Genomic DNA, 14,117 nt, shown 5'->3' on the forward strand with positions numbered 1-14,117 from the left:
ATCATGACCTGAGCCCAAATCAAGAGTCAGATACTTAACTGACTGAGCCACCCAGACACTCCTGAATTAAAATATTTCAAAATGCAGAATGAGAGTTTTATTCTGTGGCAATCTCATTCCAAATGCTTGCTATGATAGTTATTTTGATTCACACAACTCATTTAAATTTTTTTCTTTTATTTTTTATTTGAGAGAGAGAGAGCATGAGCAGGGGAGAGGGGCAGAAGGAAAGAGAGAGAATCTCAAGAAGGCTCAATGCTCAGTGTGGAGCCTGATCCCACCACCCTGGGATCATGACCTGAGCCAAAACCAAGAGTTGTATGCTCAATCAACTGAGACACCCAGGTGCCTCCAAACTAACTTATTTATTTATTTGTTTATTTATTTATTTATTTATTTATTTATTTGAGAGAGAGAGAGAGAGAGAGAGGGAGAGAGAGAGAGAGAAGGCCAGTAGGGGATAGGGGCAGTGAGAGAGAGAGAGGGAATCTTAAGCAGGTTCCATTCACAGTATGGATCCCATGACCCTGGGATCATGACCTGAGTAAAATCAAGAATCAGACACTCAACTGACTGAACCACCCAGGTGCCACTTGATTCATAAAGCTCATTGAAGGATATAAGGACACACAAGCTATGTGGAGGATTAGCACATGAATAAATTGAGCCCCTGTATGCTCCAGACCATCATCTACAACTCAGTCACCTAAATCAGAAATTGGGAATCATTCCTTTCATTTTTTCCTCTCTTCCCTCATGCAAAGCCTACAAATTTTACCTTCTTTGAATCAAGAATCTTTCTTATATTCTCTATCCTAAGTGTCACTGCCTTAGATCAGACCCATATCAACATCTATTTGCTTACTATGATACTGTAGCCTTGGCATTCCTTGCTCCTTCAGTTTATTTGCCACACTGTCACATAGAGGAATCTTTTAAAAATGCAAATCTGGGGATGCTTGGGTGACTTAGTGGGTTGAGTGTCTGACTCTTGACCTCAGCTCAGGTCATGATCTCATGGTTTGTGAGTTCGAGTCTGTGTTGGGCTCTGTGCTGACAGCATGGAGCCTGCTTGGGATTCTGTCTCTCTCTTTCTCTCTCAAAAATAAATAAATAAACATTAAAAAAAAAACAACCTGGCAAATCTGATCTTCCTATTACTCCTTTGCTTACAACTGTTCAGTTATCCTCAATGACCGAGTATAAAAGTCAGCATTATGTGTAAACTTTCCATCTCTGTGACACAGGCTGTTTATCTTTCCAGATTTATTACCATAGGTTCCTCATTCTACTCTTGTTACTCTAGAAGAGGAAAAATATCTTTTTCCTTCTGCCCTTCTAGCTCCTTGGCTGGGGCTCTGTAACAAAAGATAGATTAACAAGAGAAAAGCATACACGTTTATTTAATATGTTTCATGTGGCATGGAAACTTGATAAGGAAATGAAGACCTGAAGAAGTGGTTAAACCTGAGTATTTTTATGCTAGATTTGATGAAGAATGGAAAGTTGTGGGAAAAAATGTGATACGACAAAAAGGTATGAGCTAAGGGTTGTAAACTGGGAAAACTCAGCAAACCTGTTTGTTCAGAGTCCCCTTGGCACCCCTCCATCTTTGGAGATAATAATGCTCTGGGTATAGAGAGGGCAACTCTCACATGAGAGTCTTCTGACCTGCTTCACAAGAGAAGGGGGGAGATCAGGGAGTCCTTCCTGTACCTGTTATTTCCAAGTTTTGTTTCTCACGTTTCTTCAAATATTCAATATGCCAAAGTTCCATATTTTGGGGTAGAATATCTTGAACCCTATTGTTGCACTATGGGGTTCATAGTGTACCTCAAAACACCACTCTGTTTCATGTCTCCTTACATAGGAACATGCTGTTTCCCCTGCAACATGTCTGGCTTTTTGTTGGTTTGCAGCCTTTGGAGCTTCCTGGGTGAAATCTCAAACCAGGTCCCATACATGGAGGGCAGGAGAGACTGAATAAAAAGGCAGACCACTCAAAACTGGTAGGTGGCAGTTTTAATAAGCAAGGGAACTTACTTATGAGGCTTGTCTTGGATGACTGCAAGATAAGCAGATCTCTGCATGAATAATTTAAAGTTTATATAGAGGCCTTAATTGGGCTCAGTCACATATACCATCCAGATGGTCTGAACAACACCTTACTCTCTATAGACTATGTCCTTGGAATAGCTCCCCCTGTGGGAACTGGCAGAATGTACATTCCAAGGACAGGGGAGTGGGTGAGGAGACTCTCATATTCCAGGTCCAGCTCGTGGGTCAACTAGTATCATGTCCTCTTGATTAGCTTCTTTAACACTATTTACCATTAAGCCATTCCTTGATCTACACAAGCTGAGTTAATCAATCTTCTTTTTTCTACTACCAAATCTGATAGTTATTTCTAGGTACTGAGTAGTAGCAACCCTTAGTTCATTGTATTTTAATCATTTGTTTAAGTAGAGGGGTAAAAAAATAATTTTCCCTTTATTATTGTAAGTTCTTATCTGGGACCCCTAAAACAAAAGACAGATTAATGAGAAAAACAAAACAAGTTTATTAACATGTATCCCTAATGTATACATGTGAGATACCCAGGGAAAAATGAGTAACTCAAAGTGATGGCTTAGAACTCCAATTTATATACCATCTTCAACTAAAGACAAAAGAAAGAAAGTTGTAAGGAAGGCCTGTTATGGGCAGATGTCCAGGAAAAGCACAGGAAAGAAGAGTAAGATTTGTTAGCCAGTTTTAATTCCATGCCTTCTTCGTTAGTAAAGCCTACAGTTGTCTCCTGCAATTAACTTTTGTCTTTCCTGGTAGACAGAGGTGGGACACCTTTGAAAATTTACATCCTTCTTTTAGGCAAATAGGGCCAGAAGCTTTTCTTATATCTGTTTCTTCTCACTGCCTTTAGCTCAAAATAATCCTTATGCCAAAATGGCATATTTTAGGGTGGCATATTCTGCTCCCCTTCATTTATATATCATCTTCCCTTACCAGAATGTAAGATTTTAGGATACATTCATTTTTGTATCCCCTAAAGCCTAGCAGAATGACTGGCACAAAACTCTCCACTAATAGCTGTTGAGTGGCTGGCTGATTGGAGAGTGAATGGTAATTAAAGTGAATTTGAAAAGGTGGAGTAGAGACAGAGAACAGGAAGAGTTTATTGCAAAACTTTGGGGCCCTTGTGTTTGCCCTTTATTTCAGTCCACATTTCTTATTTTAACACTTTTAGAGATGGAAAATCTTAAGAAAAAAAAACACCTATTTCTTGCCTGAGATCAAAAGTCTGTGAGCCATAAAAGGAGTAGTGTAAGAGGAGAAGTGACCAGTTGCTTAATGGAACTTAGAATGTAAACCTATTTGGTCATAATGAAAAGGAAACCTGTTTTCTGGGAAGGCTATCTTAGGTTTTCATATTTTCCATTTGAGCCAGGGCTTTAGAGTCTTTTCTTTTGCTGTTGCCTTGCCTTAGGCAATTCTTTCTTTCTTTCTTTCTTTCTTTCTTTCTTTCTTTCTTTCTTTCTTTCTTTCTTTCTTTCTTTCAAAGAGCAAGAGAGAACAAGCGGGGGAGAGGGGCAGAGGTGGAGAGCAAGAGCGAGGGAGAGGGAGAGAATCTTAAGCAGGTTCCATGCTTGGCCTGGTGTCATATCCGGGGCTCAATCCAATGAACCTGGGATCATGACCTGAGCTGAAATCGAGTTCAGGGTGCTCAACTGACTGAGCCACCCAGGTGCCCCCCACTTAACATGTTTTTATGATTCATGGATGTTGTAGCATGTATCAGTACCTCATTCCTTCTCATGGGTGAATAATATATTGGTTTTTTGAAACTATATGGGTACAAAATTCTATAACCTATGCATTTCATTTCAGGATTGTAAAGAAGGTGTTAACAGAATGTTATAAAAAGGAGCTTCGGAGCTGAGCCGCTGATCTAGCTGGAAACACAAGACACACGCATATATATAAAGGCAAATAACAATCCTAGAAAACACATTATGTTATTAGGCGTTAGTTAAATTTTCTTGGACAAAAGGTGGACAGGTAATGATCAGGCAGAGATTACATCTGAGTGATAGATCCTATTCAGTTAGTGGATTGGCAAGGCCTGGGGTGAGATGCAGCCTTTCCAAAGTTAAACTACCACCTTCATTCATAGAATAGTTCCCCATGTCAGGTGGTCTTCACCCAGTGATCTTTCCTTTCAGTAGGCCCTGAAGTAATGAAGGGAATCAGCGGAAGTAAAGTGATTCTTCTGGAACTTTATGGATAGCTCCACGGTGGCAGTCCTAGGCGATGGGTTTTGCAGAGCAAATCTGTTGGCTACCAATACCGACCGCTGGCGGAATTTCGCCCTCATTCGTCCCGCGCTCCTTTGCCTAGGCTATTTAGGCCCATCCCGGGTGCCGTAGCGAGGCTGCGCTCAGCTGCTGGGGGGCGGGCCCGCAGCTGACCATGGCGGGCGAGCTTGAGGGTTCCAAGCCTCTGAGCGGGCTGCTGAGCGGCCTGGCCCAGGAAGCTTTCCACGGGCATCAAGGCATCACAGAAGAGCTGCTGCGGAGCCAGCTCTATCCAGACGTGTCACTGGAGGAGTTCCGCCCCTTTCTGACTAAGATGAGAGGGATTCTTAAGGTATCGATCCTCCCTGCCGCGGCCACGGAACCCAGCTCCTTCCCTTCCATCCTCAGATTGGTTCCCCAGAAGTTGAAAAGGCTTTCCTTCTGACACCTCCACTCCGTGGGCTGTACGTTATGTTCCTTCAGATCCGAGGCGCTTGCCCTGTCGCCCGTTCTCACTTTCTTAGGGGTGACCCTTTTCTGCTCAAGCTCCCAGCCTCGCAGCAGTGTTGACCAACACGCACCGAAGAGGACGCTGGGTTTTTCCCTCAACTTTTCCTCTGTAGTTGTGTGGGCAACAATTTCGAGTTGCCTCGGCTGATCTGTGCGCTCCAGATTAAAATTAAAAATTAAAGAACTGCTAAATCAGCTTTCCCGGGTTGTGGAAGTGGGGAGTGTTTAAGTGAGCCACTGTATGCTGGGATGGGGGTGGATTGGCTGGAGCGAACCCCTGTGAACTAGTGCACTGTATGGTTAAGAGAGCACATTGACCAGCTTGAAGTCAAAGTGTAAGTCAACCTGTCCGATAGAAATGTAATGAAAGCTAAATATATAATTTAAAAATTTCTAAAAGCAACATTAAAAAAGTAAAAAGAAACAGATGAAATCAATTTTATTTCATTTGACTCAGTATATCCATAGTATGATCTTTTTGTGTAATCGATACACAAAATGTTAATATGGTATTTTATTTTTTCACCAAGTCTTTGAAATATTATGTATATTTTACACTGAAAGCACATATCAATTCGTACTACCCAGATTTCAAGCGACCAGTGGTTACATATAGCCACTATATTGAACAGCACTGGTTTAGACTGAGAACTAGTCATAGGAATGAATCCAGTGCCAAAATATACTCGAGAGATAGGCAATAAAAATGATTTTAGATTTTTGTGGGCTTCCTATGTGTTAGAAACTGTCCTAGGTGGACACTCATTTTAAAGAATAGGAAACAGGCTCAGGGACCTAAGTCTAGTTGGTCTAAAATCGCACTTTGATTAAAGGCAATGTTGAAATTTCAGCTGTTTTTGCATCAGTTTGTTTCAAAACTGCTTAGACTTTAAAAAGGCAGTTGTGTTTTTCTTTTTTTAACTGCTTTTGCGTATAGGATTTGAATCCAGAAAAAAAAACAACAAAGCAATTATTTCACAAAAAGTACACACATTGTCGCATGGAAATATTAGGAGTGATATCTCAGGTGTGATCCTAGACATTCTGAGTAATTTTGTTTATTTTATTTTATTTATTAAAATTTTTTAAATGTTTATTTTTATTTTTGAGGGGGGGAGAGAATGCGAGTGGGGGAGGGGCAGAGAACGTGGGAGACACAGAATCCAAAGCAGGCTCCAGGCTCTGAGCTGTTAGTACAGAGCCTAATGCGGGGTTTGAACTCTCCAACCAAGAGATCATGACGTGAGCCAAAGTCTGACGCTCAACCAACTGAGCCACCCAGGTGCCCCTACTTTATTTTTTAAACATTTATTTATTTGTGTGAATGGGGGAGGGTCAGAGAGAGAGGGGGACACAGAATCCTCAGCAGGCTCCAGGCTCTGAGCTGTCAGCACAGAGCCTGACTCGAGGCTCCATCTTGGGAGTGGTGAGATCATGACCTGAGCTGAAGTCAGATGCCCAACAGACTGAGCCACCTAGGTTTCCTGTATTTTATTTTAAAAAATATTTTATTTTATTATTTTTTAAACATTTATTTATTGTTGAGAGACAGAGACAGAGCGCCAGCAGGGGAGGTGCAGAGAGAGAGGGACACAGAATCCAAAGCAGGCTCCAGGCTCTGAGCTGCCAGCACAGAGAGAGCTTGATGTGGGGCTTGAACCCAAGAATTGTGAGATCATGATCTGAGCAGAAGTCTGATGCTTAATTGACTGAGCCACCCAGGTGCCCCTAAAGATTTTATTTTTAAGTCATCTCTACACCCAATGTGGGGCTTGAACTCACAGCCTTAGATCAAGAGTTGCATGCTCTACTGACTAAGCCAGCCAGGAACCCCTATTCTGAGTAATTTTAGTTGATAACATAAACACTAATGAATGCCTTTTATTTGTTATCAAATCTTATTCTCTGAGTGGGCAGAAAAGGTTTCCTAGAGAATTTGACTTCTTACCTGGGTTTTTGAGGTGTTTGCTAGGCCTGTGGGGGGGATGAGGATGACTGACTGCGGTCCAGGAAGTAAGAACAGCATGTGTGTAGCCAGTGTCTTAGGAGCTCCAAACATTGGGGGCTGCTGGTCTTTGGGTGGACAATATTTTGATTCTTTTGTTTGATTATGAGATACAAATTGCAGGATACCCAGAGAAGACACTGCCTAGAAACTGTCTTCCTTGTTTTCATTTAAATATATTGCTGAATAATATCCAGGTATTGCTCTCTCTCCTTTCAGTCCTCTGCCTGACGATGGAATACTTCAGTTTTCTGAGTAATTCTGCGCTGAAGAGCTAGCACGGCTCACTTAGTGGTGGGAGTAGAACAAGATTTGCCTTTGCTTTGCAACACAGCCTCGGTATAACTGATTGAGATAACCAGGGGAAAAGCATTTGATTGTTTGACTTAGAACTGAAACTATATGACATCTAGTTCTAGATGGCATCTAGTTCCAATATTCATTTACCTTTTTAAGCAACACTGAGGTATAAACATTTCTCTAATTCTTAGGAAAACATACGCAAACAAGATTTTTATTTTTATTATTTATTTATTTATTTTATTAAATGATTATTTATTTTGAGAGAGGGAAAGTGCACAAATTGGGGAGGGGCAGAGAGAGAGGGAGAGAGAATCCCAAACAGGCTCTGTGTTGTCAGCACAGAGCCAGATGCGGGGCTTGGTCCCAAGAACCATAAGATTATGACCTGAGCTGAAATCAAGACTGGGACGCCTTCAGTTAACCAACTGAACCACCCAGGAGTCCTGCAAACAAGATTTTTAAACAAAAGGCTTTGAGCATGACCTTCTGCAATAAAAGAGAATGTACACAAACAGTCATGATGCAAGGATGCTGCAGTATTTGGAAATAGGGGACTGAGTAAACTGTGGACAGAAAGGGGTATTACAGGTTTCTTGGAGATGCCATTTTTGCTGCTCTTGAATAAAGTGTAGAATAGAGACTGAAGTGAGGGGCAGTGTATAGGGCATTCCAGGCATTCTAGGAGAATGTAGAGCAGGGTCAGGAAATGGTAAATAGTCCAATTTGACCATAGCATAGTGGTACCCAATATGGAGTATTGGTGGAGGAGCCAAGAAAAAAAATGAAGCAACCTTTTATTTCTTTTTTTTTTTTTTTTTTTTTAATTTTTTTTAACGTTTATTTATTTTTGAGACAGAGAGAGACAGAGCATGAACGAGGGAGGGTCAGAGAGAGAGGGAGACACAGAATCCGAAACAGGCTCCAGGCTCCGAGCAGTCAGCACAGAGCCCGACGCGGGGCTCGAACTCACATACCGCAAGATCGTGACCTGAGCAGAAGTCGGACGCTTAACCGACTGAGCCACCCAGGTGCCCCAACCTTTTATTTCTTTATTCCTGTTAACCTTAATTCCTGCTCTTAAGCAAGGCATACTTTTTTTTTTTTTTACTGTGGCAAAATACTTATAAAATTTATCATCTTAACCATTTTAAAGTGTACAGTTCAGTGGTATTAAATACATTTATAATGTTGTGCATCCATCGCCACCATCCATATAAGTCTCTGGCAACCAGCATTCTACTCTCTATTTCTATGATTTTGACTACTCTGAGTATCTCGTGTAAGTAGAATCATACAGTATTTGTCTTTTTTGTGGCTGAATTAATGTTGCTCAGCATAATGTCATCAAGGTTCATGTTGCATATGGCAGGATTTCCTTTTAAAGGCTGAATAATATTCCATTGTACGTGTATATCACACTTGCTTTTTCCATTCATGTCCTTGGACACTTGGGGTGCTTCCATATTTTAACTATTGTGAATTATGCTGCTGTGAACACAGGAGTGCAGATATTTCTTTGAGACCCTGCTTTCAATTCTTTGGGATATATAGCCAGAGGTGGAATTGCTGGATAATATGGTAATTCTATATGTAATTTTTCTTTTTTCACAGTGGCTGTACCACTTTACATTCCCACCAACAGTACATAAGAGTTCTGACTTTCTGATTTCTTTATATCCTTGCCAACACTTGATAGTTTGTTGTTTTTGTTTTTGTTTTGTGATGCTAGCCATCCTAATGAGTTTGGAGTGGTCAAGGTATATACATTTTTACATATAGATGACAGTAGAAGTCAAAACATTTTATTCTTTTGTCTTTGATTGAAACTCCACAGAGTTTCAGCTATCTTGAATTCAACATGCAGGCTAGAAGAGCAGAGAGGAAAATACTAAAAAAATGCAGGAGTCTAAGCAAAGAGAAACTAACTGAGGATAAAAGTGAGTAGTACCTCATCTCATTTGGTGCCATAGCTTTCAGTCATCTATAGAGAATCCAGTTCTGTGAAGAAAGTGAAAATGAAGATGGACAACAGAGGTTGGAGGAAAGAAAGGAAAGGATGCATAACTCCCTGCACGGTATAGGCAGCGGGTATACATGTTAGACTCCTTATTGCCAGCTGCCTGCATTCATTCATAGGCTGTTTCAGATAACCTGAGCTGCACTCTTTCCCTTGAACCTTCACACTGTGCCCAGATGTAATGCAGTGATTGCTGGCATTTGTAGTGGTCTCTGTTTTCCACTTGGATGGAGCTTTCCTACCCTACTTGGCTGGGACATCGATCCTCTTGAGCATTACCTATTGCTCACAAAAGGGCAAACCTTCCTTCTGCTTATACATCTATGAAGCTGGCCATTCATTTGCTCTAGCTTTATTTATGGTAGCTTCTGAGGAGCAGTGAAACCAGTGAATTGAGAGTGGTGTGTTTAATTAGGGAGATGACATTGTGTATAAATACTCTGCCATTTTAACCTATTTTTTGGTTTATATTTATAATTCAGTTTCTTCTAGATATGTATTTGCATATTCTCTATTTCTTGCTTCTGCTGTTAACCTTGCAGGGATGCTCCTTGTTCTAGTTTACTGGAATTCTAGAGGAAGATCTTAACTGAAACTAGATCACTTTTTGTATACTTATGTTCTGTGTTCACTACTGCCCTCTGTTGGTGATAATTTTGTGTTCCCTCACTGAAATTTCATACTAAACAAAAAACAAATTTTATTAAATTTTTATCTTAATTCCAGTGTAGTTCACATGCAGTGTTACATATTAGTTTCAGGCGTGCAGTATAGTGATTCATCAATTCCATATATTACCCAGTGCTCATCATGACAAGTACATTCCTTAATCCCCATCACCTATTTCACCCATTCCCCACCTGCCTCCCTTCTGGTAACCATCAGTTTGTTTTTTATAGTTAAGAGTCTGTTTCTTGGTTTGTCTCTCTCTTTTTCTTTGCTCATTTGTTTTGTTTCTTAAATTCCACGTATGAGTGAAATCATGTGGTATTTGTCTTTCTCTGACTGACTTATTTTGCTTGGCATTATACTCTCTAGCTTCATCCAAACAAAAATTTTTAATGAGAATTCTGTTGGCTTTTATCTATTGTTGACATACTCCTATACAACAAAAGTCAAGTTACAGTCAAAAGTTAACTTATCTATTTCTCTTTTCTTCTATGATTTGAATTTAAAAATATGTTTAGGTCTTTTTTTCTTTTTTTTTTAAGTAGACTCTATGCCCATCCTGGGGCTTGAACTCCGTCCTGAGATCAAGAGTTACGTGCTCTGCACATTGAACCAGCCGGGCACACAGGTTTAGATCCTATTTTAGAAGTCTTGAAATGCAAGCAATAGCTTATGGATTAATAGCTACCAGTGATCCTTTTCCCCTTGCCAAGGTTTATTGAGATGTAATTGACAAGTAAACCAGTGATGCTTTTAAAGCATGCATTGTATCTCCTTAGTTTCTGGCTTTCAGCCATTCCAAATTCATGGCTTCACATCAAACTTAAAATCCAGTCCTTTTACTGTTGTCCATAAGTCTTTATGATCTCTCGGTATCTGTTTCTCTGATCACATTTTCTCATTTCCAGCCACACTAGTCTTCTTGTCTTTCTTTAAACATGCCAGGTGCTTTCTGACTCTTCAGGGCCTTTGCAGTTGTTCCTCCATATGCCTGTAATAATCTTCTGCCAGATATTCATATGGAGTGTTCATTTGCTTCATTCATTCTCTACTTAAAAGTGCTGTTCTGTGAGGTCTTCCCTGATTTATCCAAAGAGTCTCACCTTTCCTCCCCTACTCTTTTTACGCTGCTTTACTTTTCTTCATACTCAGTACTACCTGAAATTATATTATGTACTTATTAGCTTATTTGTTGACTTCCCTGTTGGAATGTAAGCATTAAGAGGGCAGGACTTCATTATTTTTATCTTTTTATTCCTAACTTCTAATACTGTTTCTAGCATGTGGTAGTAAAAATCTGTAGACTAAGTGAATGAGTGGCTAGTGCTTAAATATGGAGATTGCCATTAAAAAGATAGGCATGAGAGAAACCTACACATTTATCTATATGGGGAGAGCTGGAAGTTATAATATTCTAAGCCAGGGGTCAGCAAACTATGGCCCATTGGATGAATCTGGCCTGCAGCCATTTTTATTTTTTAAAGTTACTTTATTATTTTTATTTTTTTAAGTTTATTAATTTATTTTGAGAGAGAGAGCATGGGAGGGGGCGGAGAGAGAGGGAGAGAGAATCCCAAGCAAGCTCTGCACTGCCAGACTGGAGCCCAATGTGGGGCTTGATCCCACGAACTGTGAGATCATGACCTGTGCTAAAATCCAGAGCCGGATGCTTAACTGACTGAGCCACCCAAGCTCAAGATTTTATTTTTAAGTAGTCTTTATTCTCAATGCTGGATTTGAACCCACAACCTGAGATCAAGAGTCTCATGTTATATTGAGCCAGCCAGGTGACCCCACTGCCATTTTTGTCACATGCTTATTTATTTACATTTTGTCTTTAGCAATTTGCATTATTACAATAACAGTTGAGTGGTTGTGATAGAGATACGGCCTTAAAAAACCTAAAATATATACTATCTGAACCTTTACAGAAAAAATGTGCTGTTTTCTGTCTCAAACATCTATTCTTAAACTCCTGTTTTTTTAATTTATTTTTTTATTTAAAAAAAAATTTCAAGTAGGCTCTGTGCCCAGTGTGGGCCCAATGTGGGGCTTGAACTCACAACCCTGAGATCAAGATCTGAGCTGAGAGCAGGACTCGGATGCTTAACCAACTGAGCCACCCAGGTTACCCTTAAACTCTTGTTTAATATTTGGAAACAATATACTATATAAAAATTTTTTTTTAATGTTTACTTATTTTTGGGAGAGGGAGAGAGTGTGAGCAGGGGAGGGGCAGAGAGAGAGAGAGGGAGACACAGAATCCGAAGCAGGGTCTAGGCTTTGAGCTCTCAGCACAGAGCCCAATGCGGGGCTCGAACTCATGAACCAAGAGATCATGACCTGAGCTGAAGTCGGCCGCTTAAGTGACTGAGCCACTCAGGCGCCCTGAAACAATATACTATATAAATTATGTTTAGAAGTTGGTTACTTGATAAAAAATCTGGAAGCTGGAAATAGGGATTATTTTGTGTTCTGTCCTCTTGGGGAACTTTACTTCTTGTTCTTTAGGTTCATGAGATCTGTGGTAAATAAGAAATGAGCCTTAATGTTTCCGTGGTACTAAGTGTGTGTTCTTTTTTTTTTTTTTTTTTTAATTTTTTTTTTAACGTTTATTTATTTTTGAGACAGAGAGAGACAGAGCATGAACAGGGGAGGGTCAGAGAGAGGGAGACACAGAATCTGAAACAGGCTCCAGGCTCTGAGCTGTCAGCACCGAGCCCGATGCGGGGCTCAAACTCACGGACCGTGAGATCATGACCTGAGCTGAAGTTGGACGCTTAACCAACTGAGCCACCCAGGTGCCCCATAAGTGTGTGTTCTTCATAAGACATAGAATTTGAATTTGGATTTTTTTTTTAATATTCAGAGTATGTGAAATTTATGTGTTTATTAATGTAATATAAGATAATATAAAACATAATGTTATGAGCGGGCAAATCAAGTAAAAACTATCAACGTGAAAACTGGTTTAAACTTACATTGGAAAATAACTTATAGATAATATAATATTAAGACTTGAAGAGCAGCTGGCTGGCTCAGTTGGAAGAGCATGAGACTTTTGATCCCGGGGTTTAAGTTTGAGCCCTATGTTGGGTGTAGAGGTTACTTAAAAAAATGAAACATTTAAGGGGTACCTGGCTGGCTCAGTTGGAAGAACATGCGACTCTGGTCTCGAGGTTGTGAGTTCAAGCCCCATGTTGGGTATAGAGATTACTAAAAATAAATAAATAAATAAACTTAAAAAAAATGTATAATAGTAAAAAGCTATAAAAATATTTCTATTTTATATATTTCTATTTTAAATTCTATTTTAATCCAGTCAATTAGATTGACTGGAAAGAAAGGACCTGTGGTAATACAGGTTTTGTATATCATGTAATTCATGTGTATCATCTGAAGTGCTCGGTTTAATTTGTTTGTTTTTTGTTGAGCTACCTGTATGTTTTCCCTTATTAATTTTATTATAAATATTTAGTCTCATTAAAGAAAGTTTAGAAATGTGAGATGTGTAAAAACATACTATCTGTTGACATAACCAGTGTTAATGTTTTTGTGCATTTACGTATACCACAGATATTATTAAGCATCTTAATACATGTCATGCCCTGTGCTTGGGATACAGCATACAGCAGTAAACATCACAGCTATAGTCCCTGCCCTTGTGGAATACATAGTTCTTGAGGAATATAGACATTAAGCCAGGGGTTACCTTTTGAAAAGGCAGCCAGAGTGTGCCAACTGATGCAGATTATAGGCAGTTTAGAATGGTTCCTAGCCCACTCTACAACATGAACATAGAAAGAAAAGCAGGGAAAGGTCTACTTATTAAGTACAATGAACTAAAAGGAAAGGAGAGAAACAGCACAAAAGTAATTTACCTCTGGTCCCAAGGTTGGGGTTTCTCATGAATATAGTTGACTACGATCATGATAATATCTTTCCTAAATGAGGATTGGACTGCTTTGGGACCCTATTTTAAGTTTCCTGACTTGGTCTTTAGGGCCTAATTATTAGCTGTCAGAACATCACCTGAACAGTCCAGGATGCACCCATAAAGTAGCTCTGTCTTCTTGCTGGGCTCAGCTTGCTTTCTGTGTCTCTTCTCAGATCTTGAAGCATGTTCTCAAGTAGTTCCTCCTTAAGAAAAGGTATATGAGAGGTCACTTTTTTCTTTTTAAGTCTTAAAAAAGTGTCTTTAGTCTCATACTTAATTGCTAGTTTGGTTGAAAATGTATTTCTAGGTTGTGAAATTGACTCACAGTTTTGAAGTTGCGAACTTTTTCTCTGTGAGCTTTTGGGATTTTCTTTTTATCCTTTA

General features: G+C 39.7%; 1 protein-coding gene across 1 annotated transcript in view; it reads left to right on the forward strand.

The window, feature by feature from the left end:
- The first annotated feature begins 4,170 nt into the window (after positions 1-4,170).
- Positions 4,171-14,117, forward strand: part of COMMD1 (copper metabolism domain containing 1) — a 183,832-nt gene continuing 173,885 nt past the window's right edge. The window contains exon 1 of the mRNA XM_007075365.3: positions 4,171-4,644. Within this exon, the coding sequence (XP_007075427.1) occupies positions 4,468-4,644 (177 nt within the window). The 5' untranslated portion in view covers positions 4,171-4,467. The remainder of the gene's footprint in view (positions 4,645-14,117) is intronic.

This window comes from Panthera tigris, chromosome A3 (assembly GCF_018350195.1).
Source record: "Panthera tigris isolate Pti1 chromosome A3, P.tigris_Pti1_mat1.1, whole genome shotgun sequence".
Lineage (NCBI taxonomy): Eukaryota > Metazoa > Chordata > Mammalia > Carnivora > Felidae > Panthera > Panthera tigris.